General features: G+C 46.1%; 1 protein-coding gene and 1 long non-coding RNA gene across 9 annotated transcripts in view; one reads left to right on the forward strand and one right to left on the reverse strand.

The window, feature by feature from the left end:
• LOC121820878 (uncharacterized) overlaps positions 1 to 20651 on the forward strand; it is a 42370-nt gene extending 21719 nt beyond the window's left edge. Inside the window, exon 3 of the long non-coding RNA XR_013049053.1 lies at positions 20231 to 20651. This is a non-coding gene — a long non-coding RNA (uncharacterized LOC121820878). The remainder of the gene's footprint in view (positions 1 to 20230) is intronic.
• Positions 1898 to 25771, reverse strand: part of Mob3b (MOB kinase activator 3B) — a 196722-nt gene continuing 172848 nt past the window's right edge. For 6 of the 8 annotated variants that reach the window (XM_006975319.4, XM_076564042.1, XM_076564044.1 and 3 more), the window contains exon 4: positions 1898 to 5685. In XM_006975319.4, coding sequence (XP_006975381.1) covers positions 5656 to 5685 — 30 coding nt within the window. In that variant the 3' untranslated portion in view covers positions 1898 to 5655. Of the gene's footprint in view, positions 5686 to 21334; positions 21456 to 25771 lie in introns of those variants that run through there. The other 2 variants (XM_076564047.1, XM_042270973.2) reach the window with 2 other exon arrangements.

The raw sequence follows: 25771 nt of genomic DNA on the forward strand, positions 1-25771 counted from the left end.
AGAAGACAGACTAGAAGGTGGCTATGTAGCTTTTATTCATGACATTTGAATCCTTAAGATCACACACAAATTTATTTCATAAATATTCTTTAGATTTATCTAGCTCTTCTAATTGATTTAATTATGTTAGTCTGCTTTTTTATAGTCAAACCCTTAACTGAATCACAAATGGAATGAAAATATAGTTAACATTTTTCAGATGTACTTAAAAAAGAAACAGGAAAACTTTGAAAGCAGAATACTAGAAGCTAGTAAAATAGCTTGCTTCATTAGAAATGACTCACCCTCTATGTTACACAAATTTTTACATATCATTGAAAAATTTTTACCCATATTTAATATTGCCCAGAGGAAAATAGCTTGTTATAAAAGTTTTTTTATAAACATTTTTAAAACTAGGAAAAAAATCATTACTTCCAAAATATACTTTGTTTGGCTAATTCTAGACAGGAATTAAAGTCAAAATAATCAAAGCCAGAATGACATTATTATCCAAATGATGCCTTTGCCATTTCTTGAAGACATGCTGTATTTCTTTTCCTTAGTGTGGTTTCATTTAGGCTAAGAGATTGGAAATGATGTGCTTTCACCAGCGACAATGGACTGGGTAAATAGTGGACTGGCATAAATCAAATTCCTTAATGTTTTCCAGTTAAGGAAAATTTCAACCAAATCCAGCGTGTTGTGATGAAAGATGTTAAAAGTAGGAAGAAAGGAAATTTGGAATCGCTCAACATAACCTGGTTAGAGTTTCATACAGTCAACTAAAATAGGGAAGAAAATCCAAAGATTTCTCTTAAAGCAAGACTAGCAGAAACACAGCAGGGTCTGGAGGAGGCATGAGATACCTTATCAGATTCACAGTGTGCAGTGTCTATACCTCAGACACGGGGAGAGCTTTGGAGGAGTTTCTAGCTCAACTATAGACATGCTTAACGGTAGAATGGCAAACTTCTGAGAGGATGCCACAGCGGGGACGAGTCTGAAGGAAGGCTGAAGGACCACTGGTTTAGTCTTCAGACAGTTCATGAATGTGCAAACGATGTTCTTGTTAAGCATGTGCTGCTGCTGTACAGTCTCTGGACCTTCCAAATACAGGGCATGAGACTACAAGCCTGGAGCTTGAGGGGACTATGTGGCCTGGGTTGGATAGAAGATTGGATAGAAGTTTCAGTGGGTCACATAGAGGATTCTGTAGAACATCTACACCTGAATATCTGTAAAAAGAGAACAGGTTCTACCTGGAATGTTGCTGGCATGGTTGGGAGTTAGGAAGAATAAGTTAGGAATCTCTGAAGTTCCTTCCATTCATCCTAGCTCTGAAAAAAAGCAGTAAGAAGACATTCAAGGAAGAGAAGATCAACAGTCTAAGAAGCAGAAAAGGAATCTAGATCAATTCAATCCATCCTTTCCATTATTGTTTGAAGGAAGAGCTTTGTCTGGCTGCCACCAATTCGCTGAATCCAAAAAGAAGCCAGAGGCAAGTGAGACCTAGAGGAGGTGCTGGTAGGTCACTTTGGGGACAGAATTGGAAGGACTAATGTTCTGTTTCTTCAGTGCATCCCAAGTTCAAACCTTTACCCCAGAGGGCAGATTGGAAATGTCTTATTAAGATTGTTGATATCTGTATCTATTAGGATAAAAATGTGTGGCTTGTGATCTCACAGTATGCCCAGGCTTGTGGATATGTTGTTTATTTAAAATTATCAAGATCTAGCCGGGCGGTGGTGGCGCACGCCTTTAATCCCAGCACTCGGGAGGCAGAGCCAGGCGGATCTCTGTGAGTTCGAGGCCAGCCTGGGCTACCAAGTGAGTTCCAGGAAAGGCGCAAAGCTACACAGAGAAACCCTGTCTCGAAAAACCAAAAAAAAAAAAAAAAAAAAAAAAAAAAAAAAAAAAAATTATCAAGATCTAAAAAAAAAAAAATACTTCATTCCTAATCATCTCTTTTGGAGAGACACAACCTACTGTGAAGGTTAAGATGTTTGCCTCCCCAAAATCATTAGTAGTCACCTCACCCTCAACAAGAATGTATGAATAATCAGATATAGTGGTGCATGCCTTTAATCCCAGCACTCAGAAAGCAGAGGCAGGATGATCTCTCTGAGTTCAAGGCCAGCCTGGTCTACAGAGTGAGTTCCAGGATACCCAGGACTATGTAAAGAGACACTGTCTCATAATATATGAGCTGAGCTCAACAAGTAAACGAGGGGTCTGAATGGGAAGTCACTAAAGAAACACACACACACACACACACACACACACACACAGCACCCCCTCATGCACCCACGCACGCACATGTGCATACACACATGCACACTTTACCTCTGGCTGTAGGCTCATACAAACTTCCATGAGCCAGCATTCCTATGTATTGTTTGCAAATGAAAGATTCCTGCTCCTTTTCATCTTAAGTGGAAAGAACTGACTCCTTTCACACCGCTTCACCTTCCACAGCAAAGGATTTAATGTTGGGGAGTGTGGACTTCTGATAACATGAAGGCGTGAAGTATACATGTTGAACTTCACATTCCATAAATGGTGTGTGTGTTGAACCTCAGAGTTTAATGATGAATTATGAATTGGCTCAGGCAGATAACCCCCGAGCCCACTAATTAATCTTCAATCAGACATTCACATTTTCTAACATGATGTAAGGAGAATACATCATCACTGTGAACATTCTTACCCTGAACATGTTATCCTAAATCTCACAATAAGCAGAATATAATCCTCCAGAATGTGGGCATAAACAAATCAGCTTAGGTTCTTTAGTAATGCCAGTCATAGAAGAAAGAACACACACACACACACACACACACACACACACACACACACACACACACAGAGGAAATGATAATCTATTGGTGGAAATGAAGACAATTAAATACAACGTGTAGTTTTTGATTATATCCTAGATTTTTTTTTTTTTTAAAGAAAAATCTACTACAAAGAATTTTTTGAGGCAGAATTTGAACATCCGTTTCAGGCTCTTGGAGCTGATGACGCTGAAGCTGGATAGGATAATGTTCTCACTGCTAACAGGAGGGCATGGTAACGTTTTTTAAAACTTTATGATGACTGTAATTTGGTTTTTTGATGGTTCAGCCATGAGTACATATACAGTGAAATAGAAATGAGGCGATGTGCTGACACTCACTACCTTTAAAGGACATAGGGTGCTTGGAATCTTAACTGCAAATTTTCCCAGAGTTCAAATAAATGTACAAGAACAAGATTAGGAGACAGAAACAGGTCTGGAGCTGTCCTGGGGCTGTAAGGTTCTTCTAATCACAATACAAATGTATGGAAGATTAGGTCAAGTCAAAGGCTTAGAAACAGCCCAGGAAGATTTTTCTTTAGAATTTGCCAAACAAAGTTCTGTAGAAATATGAACACATTATACTTTAAAAAGGCAGAGCAATTGTCTAGACTTTCCTCCAAGAGCTGATTAGTGCAATTAACAATACAAGCCAGAGAAAAATCATTTTAAGAAGTTAAAAAAATATTTAGATTTTTTTAAGCTGGATAGAAATTTCACATACACAAACAATTGATAGAAAATAACTAGAGATAAATGCCGAATGCCTTCGGAGTCAGGCTTCCCCATGGGCTGAGCATTACTGGAATGCAGGCACACACTCAACTTCCTACCACGTGAGTCCTGCAGTTGGTCAAGGGACAAGGCAGCAGAGGCTCCCCAAGGCCATGGCCTGCCATTTCTCATTGCCACCATCCCGCACACCCATGAAGTGTGTTACTACTGTGCATTGCCTAGGTCAGGAATTCAGGGCTTCCTCTCTCTGGACCCTTAGACAGATACGCTTTTAGGCCAAATTGCCTATCTTGGTCTCTAAAAGTTACTTAGGGAGAAAAGAGAAAGTTCCTGTAGATCAGAGAAGTAGTAGTGTTGGGTTTCATAAGACAACATCCATGAGACAGGAAGTAAGGGTTGTTCTCAGCATGGTTCCATCATGTAGAATGTCACTGTCCATACAGTCAGCCTTTTCATCATTAGGCAAATATGTCACACTTTCTAGGATTTTGTGGCAGTCACAAATGGCTTGAACATATTATATATACTAAAGAACATCAGACTAGCTTAGTCATCTTTTGTTATTACATTAACTGCAAGAGCACATTCATATCTACTTCCCTCCACCAATACATACTTTATTAAAATCAAATATCATGGGAAGTATGAGTACTTCTTAGTCAATCTGTCAGAACCACAGTTTTGTGAATGAATCAGAGAAGGCAACATTTCATTTACGAAAGCTTCCAAAGGCAGGAGATAACACAGAATGGTTCTTCTGACTGCTGGAAGGAACACATTGAACAGATAGAAGGGAGACCTTAGCGACTGTAGCACAGCCATTAGACAGAAATGAACTTTGTGTCATTAACATATAATACAGGAGATGGGGGGAGGAGGGGAGAGGAGAGGAGAGGAGAGGAGAGGAGAGGAGAGGAGAGGAGAGGAGAGGAGAGGAGAGAGAGAGAGAGAGAGAGAGAGAGAGAGAGAGAGAGAGAGAGAGAGAGAGAGAGTCCTCCATAGAGAGGGGGGAGAGGAGAGAATAGAGAGCGGAGATCATAGAGAAGAGAGAATGATAAAGAGATGGACAAAGAATGGGTGGGACAGGGAAGGAAACCAGGGATCAGAGGAAGAGAAGAGAGAAAACATCAGCTGAGTTCAGAAGCTCTGGGGTCAAGCTGGGCAGGCTACAAGACAAGTGTGTTTGATCCACACGTACCAGATTTCTGCTCTTGTCACTGAAATCCCAGTACTGTGATGTGTCTGGGTAGCCAGGACTCACTACCTCTCAGTGGAGAACAAACACCGCACTAATCTGGCTCAAGATCCCAGGGGTCATTTGTAACTTTATTTCTTTCTTCTGGGAAATGGGTAAGTACATCTCAATGGAAGAGTTTAGAAATGACTGTTAGGATCCATCCTGACCAGGGCAGAGTGGTAATGCACCAGCTCACTTCCAGTCCCAGACTCTCCTCAGTGGTGAGCATGTGAATGGCCTGCCTGGGGCACAGATCACGCACCCCATCAGGTGGTCCCTGGTGAAACCGCCTATGAGGGAAAAGCCATGGACGCTGCGGGAGAACTGCAGGCCCCTCCCAGCTCCGAGCCCCATACAAGGTTAAGCCACAGGCCCAGAGCCGGGGTCACCGGGACTCGAGGAGAGGTGGGATCGGAAAAGGTACTGCTTATATGGTATTCCCCAAATTTGCTTGGTACTTAGAAAAATAAATGACAGAGAAGTTAGTTAAGACTTAAGTGGAAAAGAACAACAAAGACAAAAAACCTCTCAGTCTCAAAACCTGAATTCCAGTGAAGCCTGGGGGCAGGTCACAGGCAGAGGTGGAGGAAGCGCGAGGCCTCTCCCGCATCATCCTCAGCCTAAGGCGGCAAGCTGGTCCTTCATGCTGTGGTCTGCCTGGCCCACCAGCCCTGGCTAGCAGCACTTAGAGGGTTAAGAGCGCACGAAGTGGGTAGGAGACATCTCTCAGAAGTCCGCGTGGGGCTCCAGCCTTCCTGCTCCTGGAAGTAGGGACCGCTTCAGCCGGGGAGGGCCACTTCCTGTCCCATGGGGATTCCTGGGAGAGATGGCGCTCCTTTCTTCCGGAAGATGAGGTGGAATGTTAGTGACACATCCTGGTTGTCATCTCTTTCTGGAAAGCAAGGAGAGAGGGGCTGTTAGGGGACAGTAAGCAGAGCAATATGGAAATGCACGGGGCGGGGCATTTACCCGGAGCCTTTAAACCAAAGGTTGCAAGCCTGAGCCATGTTCCATTTAGTCTGTAGGCTTGAGTGCCCTCGAGTTCTCTCTCCCTCCTGCTCTCTCTTGTATTAAGACACTGTTTAAAATATTTTACTCTCTTGCCCCAAATCCAAACGACTTGTCTTTTCTGGGGAGGGGGAGGAGGAAGATCTGGAGCCACTGAGCACTGGGGATTGGAGAACAGCCTTCCTCTCTGGACAGAGAACGGGCTCCAGTGTTCATCCCCACCTCTTCCCATTGTCTCTCCAGGGAGAGCCAAGAACCACTTGCCAACTGGTATGATAACAGGTTTGGGTTGCTATTTGTAGACTAGAAAACATCTTCCATTTGACTAAGTTTCCATCAAAGATGGGAAAAAATGAAGAATGTAATCTTGTCCAAGTCAAGAAAAGCAGGAAGAGGAAAGGAAGAAATCCCAGAGTCTAGCTTGCAGTCCACCTATGCTCATTACCTGCCTGGCTCTCGCGGGAACTTGTGGATCACAAATGTGCCAGCCTTTCTTCTCCTTGAGACTCTGCACAGGCTGGCCCGTTCCTATCCCATCTCATCTCTACCCTCTTTACCTGGCTAACAGCCATTCATCTTTCCAGTTCAGACATGATGACATCAATTGGCTGAAAGACCTCATACCCACCTTTGGAGGTGGTCATGCCTTTCACCTAGGCACACCTTGACTTTTGTGTAAGGCGTACTGGCTCTGGGTGTGTGGTAGTTTCAATGATAATGGATCCCATAAATTAACATGCTTGACTATTTTGTCCCAGTTGGTGGAACTATTTGGGAAGGATTAGGAGATGCGGACTGTGGCATGAATCTTAGAAGGTCTTATTAATAAAAACAAACCTGGGGCCAGGTACTGGGGTCAACGCTGGAAGATCAGAGATGCAGAACAAGCCACAGCCACATCACCTCCCCAATTCCTCAGCTGATGCTGTTTCCTCAGACTGGAAGCCTCTGTGTCCTCATATCCAAATGGATCTCAGCTGAACTGCTACTCACAGCCTGAAAGCTTAACTAGGCTCTAGTTCCTCGTCCTCACTCCTGAAATACCTTTCTGCTTCCTGCCATCACTTCCTGGGATTAAAGGCTCTTATTACCACACCTGGCTGTTTCCAGTGTGGCCTTGAACTCACAGAGATCCAGGCTGATCTCTGCCTCTGGAATGCTAGGATTAAAGGAGTGTGTGCCACCATTTTCTGGCCTCTATATCTAGTGGCTGTTCTGTTCTCTGACCCCAGATAAGTTTATTAGTGTGCACAATATTTTGGGGAGCAGAATATCACCACAGTGGACTTGTTGGAGAGGTGTTCCCACTAGACTGAGACTCACTAAATGGCAGGAAGAAAAAACACTCATTGCAATTGTACACAGGCTTTCACCTTGGTTTGTCTCCCCAATCTTTCTCACAATGCTGGCACAAGGGAGTTCTTTTTTCACTTTAAGAACAGTGTGGGCTGCAGGCTGAAAAGGAGCCTGGAGCTTGCCAGCATTTGGGGGAGACAGGACTAAGTCATTTTAATTAGATGAGTGAGTTCTGAGTTCCACTTGCTGCTGAACTGACTCAGCTGCTCTTGAATGCTGACCTGGGTCATCCCAGACAATAAAACAGCAAACACCGGAGTCAAAGGAGTCAGTGTGGGAGTGCCCTGATGCTCAGAACGCTGTATGAAAACCATACACACTGTGTGGGTTAAAGAAATAACACACAGTGTGAAATCTAGGCACTCTGACATTGCTTATTAAACACGGGCAATTTCCTACTGCATTACAGCCAGTAAACAAATGCATGTGCAGAACTCCTAAGGATCATTTACTTGTGCTTACTAATTGGACCACATCGTAGGAGGCAGGGCTCATGTTCTCAAGGACCTACAGTCTCCTAGGGAGGAAGAAATGTGGTGGGTCACAAGCTGGAGTAATGTCACCTCAAGTATTTATTTACTGAGAAAGACATGAAGCATGTTGGAACCCGGGCCAGACATGTTGAAGTCTCACTTCTGCCCCCTTACTGTCCACCCACAGGAATTCCAAGAGCATCTTGTCTTAGGTGAAATGTCTGTTTGGGGGGACATCTTCTGTAACTCCAAAAGAAGGCATACATAACCCCGTCTTCCCCCTGTAGCAGCCACAGCACCCTTCTCCACCAGTGGAATAGTCCATCGACTTCATTTCTGCCTCCTGGGTCATCCCAGGCAAGATCCTATGGAATCCAAGAGGGCGGGGTTGTGCCTGCTGTTTGCTCATGCATCACCAGTGCCTGGAAACACAGCTTCAGGGAATGTTGGCTTAACCAAGCAACTCACAGGGCCCCAGTGCGTTCCCCTGTAAGATGTACTGATAGTCAGTAGATCAAAGGAAGGTTAAATGGATTCCTAGATGCACAGACTCAATACATGTTCATTCTCCCTCTGATCTCTTCCTACAGAGATGGGGTTCGGAAGCACAAACCCAACAGCAGCCACTTAGTCCTTGTTGGCAGGTAGCCACCTGGGGAAGAATTTTCTGTTGATAAATACCCTAGCACTACGTTTAGAGGCAGGGGAGGCTGCCCAGAGGGAGCAGAGGAGAGATTGGCTCAGGGAGCTGGATGTGTGCTGGAGCAGAAAGCCCGTGCCGACAGCAAGAATACATACATACATGCTGAAAGAGCCAGGCGCTTTCCTCGAGGAAAGGAAATTACTCAAGAGACGCCCAAGAAAAAGCTACTGTTCCCGCCTCAAGTTTCCAGAGGCTCCCGTGAACTGGGCATGGTGGTATAACCACGGTAATCCCGACACTTGGGAGGTTGAGGCAGGCGGATTGTGAGTTTGAGGCTAGCCTGGGGTATAAACAAGCAAGGAAATGAAAAACAAAACCAAGGGTTCTTGTATGTTGAGTATGTTGAGTTAGCATTTGACGACAGACTGCATTTGAGAGAAAGAGTAATTCCAAAGATAAACATGACTTCGGTTTTATAATTAACCCTGTAATTACTGGCAGTGGATCAGTGCTCCAAGAAAGAGAGGAAGGGGCTTTTGATGAGCGCCCAGGAAGTGCTCAGCGCTTTGGGGTGGCTGTGTCATGTATATATAGATCTCCCAGAGGGAACTGCAGCTGTCATTGGACAGAAGAAGTCTACACTTGGAGCTGAACTGCTTTGCTCCAGGTGAACTGCGACTTAACCAGGGACAGGTGCCTCTAAAAGGCTGAGGTCTCTCCTGCTCATGCTCGCTGCTCTGCACGTACATCCTGCAACCCTGGCTGGGGCCTTGAGAGATAGATGTGTGCTGCACTGACCAGGCAGGAGATTGAGAAGACAGGACGACTTACCAAAGCCTCACGGAGAGTGACAGGCGTGGGGCTCCAACTGAAGCCTGTGTGAATGTGAAGGCCAGAACTTTCCCCACAGCGCGGGGTTTCTGAGCCAGTAATACACATGCACTTGAGTGATAACTTGGAAATTAATTGACTCATGTATTAATTATAGATGGTGGCAGGCCATTTCTGAATTTTTCACTGGTCCTCATCCCCCCACCCTTGGAGCTGCAACCCTGCAGTTTCCTTAGGCCAAATCAGGCTACTGCGCCCCTTCCCGCTCTCTTCTCCCACCTCCCCCCCCGCCCCCCCCCCCCCCCCCGGCCCCCGGAGCTGCCTGTAATCCCACAGCTCCTTTAGGACGTGAGCCTTTTGTGACCCCATTCCCGATCCTTTCCTATGGAAGAAACCCCTCCCCCTAGAGCTTGGCCTTGGGCCTCTACAAAAGCCGCTGGCTCTAAGCCCCGACCCCGCTGAGTGTGGTGATGACCCACTGAACGGCTTGGTCCTCCCTGAGTTTTGGGGACGCCCACGACTGCAGGCTGCACTGACGTTTTTCCTTTACTGTCATCCAGGGAACCGTGTCAGAATGCTAGTGTACTTTTCCCTCAGCTGGACTGACATCAGTTTGAATTAGGAGCTGCCATAGAAAAGAAATCATGAAAACAATTACGTTTCTCAGAGTATGTTTAAAACACGGAAGAGTTTTTGAAAAAAAGTGGGGAGAAGGTGAACCCATTCAGAGACCATATCGTCTTATCCAAGGCCCGTGAGTTAGGCTGTGAAGACTTAGTACTGGGGCTTTTCTCACCACAGTGTGAGCCCCAACGTGCAGAAGAAAAGCTGTTTCTGAGATGCCTCTTACATTCCTGCAGGGAAGCAATGGTTGTGACCACAGTTCACAAACTGAAAGATACTGTCCTTGCATCTGCTCTTTGAAAAATCTACAGGCCTGGGCCCGCAAGACGGATCAGCAGGTCAAAGTGCTTGCTACCATACTGAAAACGTGAGTTCGAGACTCACATTGGTGGAAGGAGAGAACTGACTCTTTTCAAGTTGTTCTCTGACCTCCACAAGCTCGCCATGCTTTCACATTGAATTTTTTAAAGTACAGGCTCCAGGGCTGTATTATACTCTCTTGCCACTTGGTGGCGCCATCGAACCGTTTAAAGAAGCGTTCCTCTGGCATCATCACGGCTCTCCTCACTGATCCTCCTGCAGGATAGATAACCAGTGGGGCCAAAGACATTCCTTCATTCCTTCCTCAAGGGGAGCGGTCTCAGAATCTTCCACTCTTTAAAGGAGACTTCTCTATGGCTGGTCACGCGGAATGCCGCCAAAACCTACAACATGCTTAGCGCTGTTTCTGCAGGGGGCATTTTTCTGGCAGGTCTCTGGCAAGAGACTGTGTTTGGCTTGTTTATGAAGAAAATCGCAGCATTTGGAGGTTTGTTTGTTTGTTTGTTTTTTTAATGACACAGCTATTCCACTCCCGGGCACACACCTCGCCACAGAGATACATGCACAGTCATGCTCCTCCTGCTCTGTTCACAACAGCACGGAAATGGAACCAGCCTAGATGCTCATCAGCAGAGGAAGGGACGATGACAATGGGCGCATCTATGTACAAATGGAATTTTATTCGGCTGTAAAGAAAAATGGCATTTATGAAATCTGTAGGAAAACGGGTGGATTTGGGAAGTGATTAAGCATGATGTGAGAAAGACAAAAACTACACGTTCTTTCTTACATGCAGTTTTTAGTCTGGTGTGTGTGTGTGTGTGTGTGTGTGTGTGTGTGTGTGTGTGTGTGTGTGTGTGTGTGTGTATACACAAATGTGGATAAAATCTAAAAGGCTAGAAAATGTACCAAAGAAAGTAAAAATGGGCGATTAGGAAGCCAAGGGTGGGTAAAAAGGACACTTAGGCTGTATTCAACACCATACAAACAGCCAGGCCAACCAGCTTCCCCAGGCCTCCACCAGCCTGGTGCCTTGGAGTTTCTTGCAGGCTACTGCTTCTACCCAGTAAATGGGCTCCATTCCTCTATGCCTAGGAAATTCTCACAGCTTATAGGATGCCCTGAAAGCATTATTTGCTCCATTCTGGGTCCCCATGGCCTGGCTTTCTGCTAGCTTTGGGATTCATTACACAATTAGCCTTAATCTGAATTGTATACTGTACATCTCTTAGTGTATATTGTTATGTGATGAAGGATATTTTTTCAAGTCATATGCAGTAAATATGATTTGCGGCAGCTATAAATAAAACTTATATTCAACATGAGTATATAGCTGGGCAAATGAGATTATGTATGTTTTTATGTTTTCAATTTCTGATATTTTTGTCCTTGGCATAGTCTCTGGATTTTTTGATACTTTTAATACTCATATTATTTGTTGCTTAAAAAAAAAAAGCTCTAGTAACTTAAAAAGCAATAAAAGGGGAAATAGAATAAGAAACTCAATAGAAGTCACATTTAATTTTAGAAATGAAGTTTCAGTGCGTTTGCCTGGTTTTTGTAGGGAAGGTGGGGGTGAGGGAAAGAGCCTAAGCTTTGTATAAGTTATGCAATGCCTTGTCTGATTTCAGCTTTGAAAACTGAAAATGGCCTCTGACAAATTGTGAGGTGATTTTGACATCCATTGATTACATTCTAGGAGTTCTATGATTTAAATATCATCATCATCATCATCATCATTATCATCACCATCATCTCACTGAAAGTCTCCCTAAGTGGCCCTGCTTGGTCTGGAAATTGTCTGGACACCATGAGTCCCAAGCTAGCAGATAGCTCACTTGAAAACTGAGTTTACATGAAAGGGGTACCGCACCCTGTTCCCCCTCCTTCCCTACCTCCTGCCTGGGAATCAGAGATCCTGGCTACAGGCTCCTGCTGTGAACCTCTCTACTCCCCAAAAGTATAAGAGACCCCCACTATGTGTTCTGACTCTGGTGCTGGGGCCTCAACTTTCCTTGGAGCCCCTGACATGCAGCTGCCACTCTGTCTGTCTGTCTGTCTATCCATGGTTATAGCAACTCTTCTAATAAACTCCTTCGTCCGCAGCAATGTGTCTTTTTTGAACCATCCACCTCATCCAAAACTTAACCTAGATTCGACTGCCCCGAGCTGGAACCACTTGCTCAAGTTCACACAGCTTCTGAGTGGCTTTCAATCCAGATGCAGGTGACTGAAGTACAAGCAAGCAGACCCTCCGCTCTTCCCATTATTCCACTTGGGGGAGATGCGGCTAATAACTTCAGTGGTAAAATGCCCAGGGACACAAGAGCAATGGTATCTTGAACCCAGGCTTTCTTTTAATCCGCAGCATTCTGCTGACGGCGAGGAACAGGGAATATTACCAAGAGCGAAAACAACTAAGGCAGAGAAAGAGCAGAGAGGCCAGAGAGGACCGTGGGTGCAGAAAGTCCAGCATGCCGAACACTTGGGGCCGCAAACTGTGAAGACGGCCTCGGAGCAGATGGCCCCTCCCCAGCTCACAGTCGTTAAAAACGCCATGGCTTGCACCAGGGTCGTGTGAGAAGCCTACAATACAACGTTAGACTTGATCCCGAGGCAAAAGCTGTCAGCAGACTTGGGACCCACAGATACTCCTGCCTCTGCCTCTCCCACACACTCCTGAAGTCACAGATATGACATGGAATGGAAAAGGGACCTGGCGCGCTGTGCCCCGTCTCCTGTGACAGATCTCAATCAGCACATTGTGAACCTGGTGTGACGATGGCTGCTGAAAATGTCTGACCAAAAAAAGCAAAGGCCGTGAGGGTGTGGTTTCCTACCAGGTGCTTCCATGCTGACCATGCATCAACACTGCCTGCACCCCCAGCCCTTGGTGCCTGTGTGGCCCCTTCTTCCCTCTGTGGTCTCACAGGTCCAGTTCTGGGAAAGGGCCCGAGAAGTGCAGAAGCCTGGTGTAGACATTCCCACTGGACTGTGCTGGACTGCTGTGTAGACATTCCCACTGGACTGTGCTGGACTGCTGTGTAGACATTCCCACTGGACTAGCTGGACTGCTGTGTAGACACTCCCACTGGACTGTGATGGACTGCTGTGTAGACACTCCCACTGGACTAGCTGGACCTGCTGGGCGTTGCTAGTATACACTTTTATCCTAGCACCTTCCTTTAATCCCAGCAGAGGCAGATGGATCTCTGTGAGTTCAAGGCCAAGCTGGTTTACACAGTGAGTTCTAGGCCAATTAGGGGTTATAATGAGATTTGTCTCAATAACAAAACAAAATAAACCCCATAGCCTGGAAGAGTTCCATTCTGATGGCAAACTGGCGCTTTGGGTAGAGGGTAGGGTATAAAGATGCCCTTTCATCTCGCATGGTCCATTTCTTAGAGACTTGAAAGTCTCTACATTGTGTCCACATTATACCTGTTGCTAACCATGCCTCCTGGAAGCTGATTCTCCCCCAAGCGGGTGGAAATAAAGAGAGTCTGGTCAAAGGTCGGCTGCTGGCTGGAGTAACATAAGCAGAGAAAGGAAGAAGAGAAGTGAAGTAAACAAGCAAAATATAAAACATCCCAAACAATTCCCCAGCCAGCTCCCTGCAGAACAGCGGGGCTGCTGAAGACGCGGAGCTGAGAGACAGCTCCCACCCAGCCTGGAGGCGGGCAGAGGCTTGGTGGTGGGACCACAGCTGTCCCAATAAGGCTAGCTTCCATTTCCCGAGGTGAGGACTTCTTTTCTCACTTTCCAGAATCCAAGCAGCTGTGGGGACCCGGGGGAATAACATTGGTCCTTGGGCGGATGCCCTTGGCAATTCCTGAAGCTAAGCTTTTCCCACCTCACTTCTGGGAACAGATGGGTGAGTCCATGGGACTTGTTTGTCCACCGAGCAGGGTGAGGCGTGCCCGGCTGTCTTCATGATATGGAGTGAAGGCTGAGGGTCAGAAACTCTGCGAGCCACCAGGGCGAACGCAGGGTGAATCTTTATGTCATTTCCTCCCCTGAGCTCAGAGATCTTCCTTCTGCCCCCCAAGCAGGCAGACTTTCTGGCAGGAAGCTTCTGTTCAATTGTGGTCAGACTGACCAGCAGGTAATACCAGATTATGGGGCCTACACATTTTGCATACAAGTATTTTTATAACGCAACTGTGCCCATTGAACAAGAACTTGGTGGGTGGGAAACTCTAGAAGGAAGCTGACAGCAGTCACTCTAATATATGTACATCTACACACTCACAGACCTCACTTTTTTTTTTTTTTTTTGAGACAGGGTTTCTTTGTGTAGCTTTGTGCCTTTCCTGAAACTCACTTTGTAGACCAGGCTGGCCTCGAACTCACAGAGATCCACCTGCCTCTGCCTCCCAAGTGCTGACATTAAAGGCGTGCACCACCACAGCCTGGCAGACCTCACTTTGTAACAGCGATGGGTGATGCATAAAGTGGTGTAAGAAAGACGGTGTGAGCTGGGTGGCGCACACCTTTAATCCCAGCACTCGGGAGGCAGAGCCAGGCGGATCTCTGTGAGTTCAAGGCCAGCCTGGTCTACAGAGCAAGATCCAGGACAGGCACCAAAGCTACACGGAGAAACCCTGTCTTGAGGGGGAGGAGAAAGAAAGATGGGGTGATGATACAAGGACCCGGCAAGCCAGCAAGCATTGTGTGTCCTCACCGCGCACATCTTTCTCTCCCTATGTGCCAGACACTGTCTGCAGTATACAGCATCACTCAGGATGTCACCGTGTGCGGTCTCCATCTCAACTCTGCAGAAGGAACTGAGGGTCAGCATTTTGGCATAGTCACGCACACAGTCGTCAGGACAGCAAGTCTGAAACTTCCCCATCTGTCCTTCTCTGGGGTCCCTCAGCTACATCCCCAGGCATCACGCCTTCTGAATCACCGTTCAATTAGCATGTACTTTCAGTGGAACCCGAGTCAGTGGTCACACTGCATCTGCACTAGCCACAGGGTGGGACCACTCCCAGGAGGTCCAAGGCCAGGGCTGCTCCCTTCCCTGAGGAGCATCCCAAAGTCTAAGATGGTTGAAGAAGGCAGGAGAATAGTCAGACCACAAAAATTAAAAAATGAAAAACAGAAAAGACCAAAACTCTCACAAGAATAGATGAGACCCAGCCAGTGCATCATAATTAAAAATGTCCTCTCTGGTGCCTTGTAGAGATGTGGGTAGTGAATGAGCCAAACACAGTAAAAAGAGCAATGTAGCAGGGCAGAGCTCCTTGACCGGAAAGGACAAATACCTATTTGATTAATTCTGTTCCTAGCCACTCACATTACTGACACAAAGGGTGTTTCCTTTGTGCAAAGGTGGGTATGAACATGGACACATACATGCAGGCCTGCAAACCCATACATGCATAAGTATGGACAGATAAACAACCCCCTGCCACCCACCGAGAAGAGGTACTCATAACCGATACAAGAATCAAACTGCTTTTCTTTCCCCAAGCCCTACGGACATTAAAAAGAAGTCACTTTTACGTAAACACAGTCAGTGCTTGGTTTACACTGATTCACAGAAAGGAAGAGCTGCAGAATTCTGAAGTCCTCCCACGGAACCACGGGGTTAGGAGAGCATGGCCGGGTGCCTCCTGCCAGGAGAGCATGGGTCTTAGAATCCACAGGAGGAAAGAGGCCCATGAGCATCATGCCCGTGGAAGATGACCTAGATTAGGTCAGGGTTATCCAGATTAGGTGAGCCTCTGGGGATGCCTTTGAGGGATTGTCTAGATTGGGTTAACTGAAATGGGAGAACCCACCTGAACTGTGGGCAGGACCATTTCATGGGCTGGGGCCTTGGGCTGAATAAAAAGAAGAAAGCCAGCTGAGCAGGAGAAGTCATCACCCTCTGCTTCCTGACTGAGGGTGACTGCCATGTACCCAGCTGCCCTGACCCACCCTCCTACCTGGTGGACTGCACCCTTGAACCCTTCCTTAAGTCAGTTTTCTTAGAGATTTCATCACAGCAATAGGACAAGTCACTAATCCACTGGTGTCATCAGACTCTGTCCTCAAGACCGCGCCCTCCTCCCCTCCCCCCCAGGCACCCGGTCTTGTGGCAGCATTCTTCCTAGCACTGTGACTTTCTCTGCAGATTCACCCACGGAGACACTCTCATTCCCTGACCAGGACAGGACAGCGACCAGACACAATCTTTGCTCTGACCAACGCTCCCTGTGATCCAGCCTAGCACAGAAGCTGCCCACTGTGGCTTTCACCTTTTGTCCTCTCCCATTCCCGTTTGCTCAGTTTCGTCACGGTTCCCTGGAGGTCAGTGTTGTCTGGTGTTTATTCCTGCAGTCATGACAAGATGCCATCTTGGACCCTGTCCTGGAGCCATGGCAACTAGAACAGAACAGTGCAGTGGAAACCAAGGTCTACGTAGCAGTAACGGAGCTACTGGCCCAGGGAGGAGACCCTTGCCTGGGATCCCAGCTCTTTCTCCCTCTCCCAGCTACAAGTTGGGAGTGCTCAACTATACATAGGAGGCGCTTCTAATCAAAAGCAGGACTCCGAGGTGTCCATAAAGCTGCCATCCATGATGGTGTGGTACTTCGGAGTGATTCGGCCGCTTGGCTGTCACTGATGCTCCTGTAAGTGGCCCTCACCCGTGCTCTGTAAGAAAGCTCAATAACCCTAGCAAGTGTTAGCAAGCTGGACTTCGGTGAAGCAGTGCTTCAGATTGTCCTTGGTTCCCTTCTGGGATGACTGGACATTAGTTTTCATCTCCCTGGGAAAAATGAACACAACATTCCGGCGTCTGTCACAAGTCTAGTTTCCTTTCCCTACACTCCGAATTCACCTCCACAGCTGGATTGGCTCCTGCAGATGCTCAAAAGGCCCCCCTGTTTTGAGGGGTGAAAGAGATTTCTGCATTGCTCAATGTTTACCTACGGAGCCTCCCAGCTCCAGGACCCGGGCATCAAGATGCATTCTCCTCTTTGCTTCCGTGGCCTCCATCAGCATCCAGAGAGACGCTGGCCTGAAGCAGAGGTCCACTTCCTGAGGGGCGGCTGCAGGCACTAGGGTTTTTGTGAATGGGAATCAACTTTAATGAACTTCAAGAAGCCCTGGTCAGTCATTTTGGAAGTTTTCTGAACTTCTAGGGCATGGGTGCCTGAAGGAAGAATTTACCTCCCTTGGGAAAACAAAGAGTCTCAGAGAAGCCAGTCAGTGCCTTGAATGCATCACAGGATGGAGCCGGCTGCCACATAATAAGACCTGTATTGTGTGCCCTATGAGTTGTGGGGGAGGGGCCTCTTCCTTGGCGAGCTTGTAATTTGGGAAGATCGTAGTTTCTTAGCGGGCCCATGCCTTTGGCAGGCACAGTGTTGTTTAGACTGAGTAGAGGCCCAAAACAAACTGAAAACTGCCATCTTCATAAAGCATGGTCTGCAGCTACCTCTCAATTTGCTGCGGGGTTATTTCCCAAGAAGCCCATCCTAATCTGTAGACAAGGTGAAAATAACTTCACACATCTGACCTATTGAACATCTGGGTTAGCAACACAGTGCACTACAGAGGGTGTGATCTGTGCACTGTTGCTCACATGCATGCAGAGTTGAGGCTCCCGCTGCCTAGCATCGAAAGAGACTATCCTATCACCAGCCTGGAGGAAGACCAAAACTCAGAATTCAGAGTATGGTTCCTAGTGTAAAGCCACCAAAATTCTAAGTGGACTCACCGCAGGTTAGGGACTCACTGTGTGCTGGTTTGACTAGCGGCAAATGCAATGTTTCAAGCTCCCACCAGGGGCCTTTTGCTTGTTTTCATATGTGCGGCGGTGTGTTGGCATGCATGTATTCACGTTTTGCATGTGTATGCATGTTTAGGGTTTCCTCATTCATTCTCCACATTATATATTGAAGCAGGCTGTCTTGCTGAAGCAGAGCCTGCCCTCTTGGCTGGAGTGGATAGCCAGCCTGCTCTGGAGAGCCCGTTTCCACCGCTGCCTCCTACGTGCTGGAATGACAGCTGGCTGCCGTGCCCACCACGTCTTTACGTGGGCACTGGATCTGAACTGTGGGTCTTCACACTTCAACAAGTTCTTTAACCACTGAGCAGTCTCCACCCTGGAGCCTTTGGAGCCAGTCAGCATTTGGTCTGACATTTGGGCATTGACTTTCCTCTCAGTGGAGAGCATGGAGAGGCCAGTGACTTGTCTGAGGTTACATGGTCAGAACTTGGCAGAGCAAGAATTTAAACCCGGATCATTCAGATCTTATGGACAAGCCTTGGAAACCTGTTTCCCCTCTATATTAGGGACCAGGAAAATATAATGTGTGGCCCAAATCCAGTCCATGCCTGCTTTTATATGGCCTCCAGTGTAAGAATGTGTTTATTTTTTCAAATAGTGAAAAAAATTAAAGGACTATTTCACGACATGTGATTATTATATGGAATTCAAATTTTTAAAAGACATATTTTTTTAGGTGTATAAATGGTTTGCCTACATTTATGTAAATATGATGTGTGTGTGTGTGTGTGTGTGTGTGTGTGTGTGTGTGTGTGTGTGTGCAGTGTCCATGGCGGCCAGAAGAGGGTTATGGATCTCCTGGAACTCGAGTTAGACAGTTGTGAGTTGCCATGTGGGTGCTGGAGCTGAACCCCAGTCCTCTCAAAGAGCAGCCAGTGCTGCTGACAGCTGAGTTGCCTCTCCAGTCCTTGGAATTAAAATTTTAATGTTCATGAATCAAGTTTCATGGGAACCCAACCATGCCCAGGGATCTGTGATGTCTGAGACTGTATTCACACCTCAGTAGGAGAGTGGAGTGGAGATGGAGACCACGTGGCCCACAAAGCCACAGCATTTCATTTGCAGATCATTCCAGAAGAAGTTCACTGCTCAAACTCTATACCATGTTACCACCATCCCTGGGAAGACTTCGTGGTTTTAAAGTCCATGGGGTTATAGGTAGGTCTTGTCTTTTCAAAATTAGCCTGGCAATAGATTTCAAACAGTTCTTTTGTCTGTAGAGACCAGTGAAGTCACCCCTGTAGGAACACACATCGGAAGCAGGAATGGAATGACTCAGACATGTATTTGTGTCACACAGGCACCCAGGGCTCAGAGAGGGTGGGATGGGCCTGTTCTCGGCCTTGTCACTAATGAACTATGAAAAGTGAAATTATGTGTTTTAAAGTGTTAATAGTTTTTACTTGTGGCTCTGTTTGTTTTGCTTTTTGTGCTATTACAAGGCTAGAAGACTTGTTAATAAGGAAGGGAAGTGAGTGGTACTGAGGTCACTGTTTTGTTCACCACAGAAGAGAGAAATCTGGCATCACCAAATGCTTCAGTCAAGAGAGAAAGAAAAGACATTCCTCCTTTCCTCTCCACATAGTTCTTCACCCCCCAACAAACAGCAGGAAGAATACACATCACCAATTTTCTCTTTTAGTGTTTTAATACAGGGTCTTTCTATGTGAGCCAGGCTGATCTCAAATGCTTGGTCTTCCTGTCTCTGTCTCCTAAGTGCTGGGACTGTAAGAGTGTTCTACCTTGGGTCCTGAAGGGTCACAGGGAGAGTTCAGTCAGTCAAGTGCCTGCTGTGAAATCGTGAAGACCTGAGTTCACATGCCCGGCATCTGCGTAAAACTCTGGGTATGGTAGCGCACTGTGGTAACTCTGGATTTGGAAGGGATGGGAACTGACCAGTATAATCCATGTAGTTCACTGGTCAGCCAGTCCAGCTGAATCAGTGAGCTGCAGGTTCAGAGAAAAAACCCGTCTCAAAAAAACGAAGGTGCTGAGAAAAAAAACAAAAAAACAAAAAACAAGGTATAAAGATGGGTATCATAATGGTTGTACAACAGTGAGCATGAGTAATGAGTTTAATTAATAACACTGAACTATATATTTGAAAACAGTTAAGACATTATCTGGTGCATATTTTACCACAAAACAATTAAGATAGATATTAATTTTGAAAAAATTCTAAAGTTTTAAAAAAAATGGTTTGTTTTATATATAAAATTTCATTAGCAAAACAAAACAACAACAACAATCCCCAGTGAGGGATTTAAAGGTTTGTTGCTGAAAGGTGAGCATGTATATGTATGTATATGGTGTGTGTGGTGTACATGTGTGTTTATGTATTTTCCAGAACATACTCATGCTCCACCGACTAAATCCCCTCGATTATTGTTTTCAGTTTTAGGAATGTTCTCAGGAATCCTGACATTTAGAATGCAATGCACCAAGCACTTTTGTAGCAGCAAAGACACCAAAATAATTATGCCCGAGAACCTGTTATAACTCCATATCTCACATCGGTGTCACCAGAGGAAAACATCTGCAGCCCTGAGCATCTATCAGCCCTCTGCTGCACACATGCAAAGGCTGGTGCAACCTGGAGGGGAAAAGTACTGCTAACGAAAGTCAAAACCACAGCAGAAACCCAAGGCGAAAACGGAACTGAGACACAGGCAGGTGGGCCAACCCCAGCGAAAGTTTTCCTCTCCAATCTGGAGGCTGCAAAGTTAAAGCCAAGCGTGGATATCCTCAAACATCTTTCTCTAATCCTATTTGCTAATGTTTTCCAAAGATTAATAAGATAAAACCCCTCAGCATGTGCTTTGAGTTGTCTGGTAATTTCCACCGGCTCCTGGGGGCAGAAGTGGTTATGGGGCTCCTGAAGGCTCTCCTCTTTGGAATACACACAGCCACAGCAGCTGCTTGCAGCCTGGGCCTGGCAGCCGTGGGGTCAACTCCCTACGTGCTGATCGGCAACAACACTGGGCTCCTTAAGTGAAGCTGATGACTGAGGACAGCGTGCTCCTTGTCCTCTGTCATCTGCAGCAAGGCTGGCACCGCAGATCAGCAATGGCGTTCTAGAATGAACCAGTGTGGTGTGCAGCAGATACCAACGCAAACCAACGGTCATTGTCATGGTGCTTCATCTAAACCCTGTACACCCAGTCATCACAAACCTTTACCACACACACACACACACACACACACGCACGCACGCACGCACGCACGCACGCACGCACGCACACACACACACACACACACACACACGCACGCACACACGTGCACACACACGCTGACACTGGATCATCTTAGAAGTTATGGATTTTCAAGAGAAAACTCTAAAATTAACATTGTAAGTGCAGATGCCGGGCATGTATCGCCAAGTTGGAACAGGACAGAATTTGTTTCGTCAACCACAGGCTCTCTTTAGAGTAAGTGTGCAAATGGATGGCTCCTGAGCAAACTGTCATCCCAGGAGGGAGTCCAGTCTGAGATTTCAAAATAGAAAGACTACCTTCGTGAGTTGCTGCTCTCTAAAATTCGGGAGCATTGGCAGAAAATGTTGTGGTCTCAGTTTTCTTCAGTTTGGAAACTTCATGTCCATGCCTCTAGTGGGAGCTGCCCTGGAAACAGTATAGGGAAAGGCAATAACAACCTGTGTCATTGTGGTGCTGGAAACAGAGGGAATCTAGACCTTCCTTCCCCAATCTATGTGATTTACAAATTATTTTAGCAACAGGAACCATTTCTCCTACCGTAAGTCTACACAGAGGCCATTAAATATGAAAAGGATGTGGCCGCTCTCACAGAAGAGGAGGTGAGGGCCCTAAACTGGACTCAGGCTTCACACAGTGTAGCCAGAGAACTTGTGTGCTCAGGACTGTGGTTTGGCTCATCCTGACCATGTCCTATATGACAGCTTGGATGAGAATGGCCCCTATAAGCTTTTAGGTATCAGTACTTGGCCCCCAGTTGCTGGAGCTGTTTGGGAAGCATTAGGTAGCCTTGTTGGAGGAGGCATGTCACTGGGGCTGGGCTTTGACGTTTATAAGACTCATTCCCCATGCTTTTCTCTTTGTCTCAGAGTTGTGGCTCAATAAGTGAGTTCTTAGCTGTTCCTTTGCTCCACCTAACTCTAACCCTTTGAAACTGTAAGCCAGACTAAATCCTTTCATCTGTAAGGTGTCTTGGTCATAGTGCTTTATCACAGCAATAGAAAATTAACCAAGACATCCCACCACTTAAAAACGTTTTAATTATTTTTACAGTTTCAGACATGTATATAACACATCAGACCACTTTCGCCACCTCCTCCCAAATCTCTCTCTTATGTTCATGTCCATTACTTTGGTTTGTGACTGACTGAGAAAAACCAGGGTCATCTGTGTGACCAAGGGTTTGGAGCTATCCATTGGAGCCTGGTGGGCACACAAGTAAAGACAGTGATTTCCCCTCCCCCAGAATCTATCAATAGTTAGTAGTTCAGAGGTTAAGGGTAGGACCCAGTGAGCCCTTCCTGGACTGACCGTTAATGGGGCTGATCTTGTGGGCTCAGTGCAGGTCACTACAGTTGTTGTGAGTTAATGATGACAGTGGCCATAATAAGTCTAGAGATGGCCATTCAACCTATTTTTTGGCTCTTACATATTCCCTCCTGTCCTATTATTTTACCAGAAGATAAGGTAGGACCATTCACGTGTTCACACAGTAGGAAGCCTGGCTCCGAGTGCTCTGTTATTACCAAGACTTGTATGAGGTGGGGAGAAGATCTAGTGTAGGTGAGGACCAGAAGCTTTGAGGCCTGAGGATGGGCCATTAGGGTGTGATGATAACTTTCTGTCAGCAGAAGGACAAGGTACTGAGTGTAGGGTTGATTCTGAGGGAAGAGACAGAGAAAAATAAAGTAAGTGTAAGTTTGAAAACAAGAGAGATGGGACCAGATATCCTCTTTTAAAAAGTGAATAGGCCCTCCTCAGGCTCAGATATTTTTGCTGACCTCAGTTTTACTGAATTTGGGAATAGTTGCTATTAGTTCTTTAGTGGGATGCAGGTATTACCTGAACTACAAGGATCTAAGAGCTACTGAAAATACAGAATCATGACCAGCGATGTAGTTCAGTTGGTAGAGTGCTTGCCTAGCATGCATGAAGTTCTGGGTTCAATCCATAGAATGATATAACTTGGGTATGGCAGCTCAGTCTGTAATCCTAGCACTTGGGAGGTGGAGGCAGGAGGATCAGAAGTTCACAATCTTTCATGGTGGTGCTAAGGGAGATGTTTCAGTGAGCACAGTGCTTGATATATAAGCAGAATATAAGCTGAGCATGGTAGGGAGGGTACCAGGAGACAGGCCAGTCTGTCTAGACAAAATGGTAAACTCCAGCTTTAGTGAAAGACCCTGCCTCAAAAAACCAGACAGACACTGGTAGAGGAAGATGCTGGATATTCACACACAAGTGCACCTGCATGTACATATGTGTGCACACCCTCCTCGCCTGCACTCACACACAAGATGATCCTCAGCTACCTAGGGAGTCTGAAGCCAACTACCCAGACTACATGAGATCCTGCCTCAAAAGCAAAATCAAAAACCACTCAGGAACGCAACATCCTGAGTCCCATCTTCAGCCTTCTGCATCAGAATTCTTAACAGTGGCCCCATACACCCATCATTTATAAGCTCCCCAGATGCTCTTACACAGGAAATGGTTGACAATTGCCACACTCAGTCTCCCTGGTACTCACCCTTGAGGCTCTACGATGTCTGAGCCAGCCCTTGGAAATTCTGACCTAATACATTGGAGATATTCCCAGGTGATGCACCGTAGAAAGGTTTACAGCTATTCATAACTATTGCCAGAGCCCAGGATAAACCATCTGTAAACACCTACACGCACACCTGGAACAGCTGTGGTGGATGAGAACTTCGGACCCAGGCCTTGGGGACATGATTCTCCTGTATGGCATACACTGGGGCTGACAGGGCTGAGAGGATGAGAGCCCTGACCAAAGTTTAGTGCCCTCTGAAACTGCCCGCAGAGGCCTTTACAGCCAGGCGCTACAGGACCTGGTGTCTGTTTTTAGCTCCGAAATATACATCCACATGAGAGCCTGGAAACTTCATTGCCAGAGGGTTCCTCTTGTCTTTGCCTAACACATGAACATTTCTATTATTATAACGAACCCAAACTGGAGGTTTTCTAATCGTCCCTTAGAGATAAGTTTTTACTCTTCCGTTAGTCTGGCTAACCACCCAGGAGGCAAGGACGTCAAAATCTCTGAGCAGAGGCCTGTCAAAACATTGTTCTTGTAAAGACTGAAGTTTTAAAAAACACGTTGGATGCGTTTACCGAGCATATTCTTAAAATAGAATTGATTCAGGCATATTTTATCTGCAGTAAAATGCTTCTATTTAAACGTACAGTGTGATGAGTTTTGACAGGTGTTTGTTCCCTATAAACATGTAACCGTGCCACAATTAAAACATTTCCATCATTCTTGAACATTCTGTTATGTCTGTGCCATCAATTCCCTGGCCCGGGTTGTGGCCCCAGCCAACCACTGATCCACGACCTGACACTGCACTAGACTGTTCGGGAGTTTGGGGTAAAGGAACTCAAACTACATGTACTTGTGGTGTCTGGTTTCTTTTGCTCAGCACCATGTTCTAAAGATCTACTGATTAGCATGAATTACCAGAGAATTTTCCTAACACCCATGGCCTCTTGTGCATGACAGGTAAGCATGCAAGCCTCCAGGACCCTACCTCAGTAGGAAGTGCAGCATTCTGGAATGGAAAGCAAGTTACTGTGCAATGAATGGGAGGAGAGACAGTGAGCTCTTTATGAATGGGAAGTGAGGCAGTGAGTTCTTCACACCGGCAGTGCACCGAGACTGCAGAGAGATAACGGGAGTGCTTACTGGGCCAGAGGATTTCTGAAGCACTGTGCTCAGTGGGAGAGGAAAAGGGAAGGTAGGGGTTAACGGCAGACATCACCAGCTTAAAAGTTTATTAATATCTGTGACAGCTTAAAAATATATCCCCAGATCCTTCTCTTTAAGTGATGGGGCTTAAGTGTGAGCTGGGTTTAATAATTCACTGCTGATAAGCAGCAAAGTGTACAAAGGCCACGTTCTCATCTCTGACACTAATCCATGGTGACTTTTGTCTTGGCTGCTCTATATAGAGGAAGAACAGTTGTTCCCAGGGAAGTGACAATTAAACCAAGACCTGCAGAATGAACAGGACTTGGGAGGACATGACACTGAGGGATTTGCATGTACAACAACTCACAGGTAAAGGCATGTAGCCCATGCAAAGGACTCTGGGAAATTCCTTTCAGATCCACACACCTCTCCATCCAAATCCAACTGCATGCATTTATTTGTTTATTTTTCCAGTTACACTCAAAGTCACAATGTAATGAATTAGTATGAATAGTACTAATGTGGAGGGCTAATATCAGTTAGTACCATGCTCCAGTCCTATGCAATGGTTTAACTGTATATTTGACCTTTATGTGTACGATTACTTCATGGGAAGAGGTCCTCAAATCTCATAAGTGGACCCACGATAGTCCCTAGGTTAGGGACTCTCTGTAATCTTATCTTCGTGGTTTTCTTACAGTGGGGCAGACGAGCGATGAGTGATGATCCAGAGTTACATTTCCTTAAGGAAAATCTTTCTTCATTCAAGTCCCAAGTTAATATTCACTTGACACTTTTTTTGAGCCAAAGAATCTAGTCTTATCTGGCTGGGAAATTGGAACTAGAGCAGATCGCACAAAGCAGCCAGCATCTGGCAGGGCTTGTCTATGGGCACCAGGCCACACTGCCTATCCCATTTTCATATAAATGTTGAAGATGATGAATCAATCCCTGCTGTGACTGACATCTGCAGTAATTCCCAGCACCAAAGAACACAGAAAGAAAAAAAAAA

Source organism: Peromyscus maniculatus, chromosome 2, assembly GCF_049852395.1.
Source record: "Peromyscus maniculatus bairdii isolate BWxNUB_F1_BW_parent chromosome 2, HU_Pman_BW_mat_3.1, whole genome shotgun sequence".
Classification (NCBI taxonomy): domain Eukaryota; kingdom Metazoa; phylum Chordata; class Mammalia; order Rodentia; family Cricetidae; genus Peromyscus; species Peromyscus maniculatus.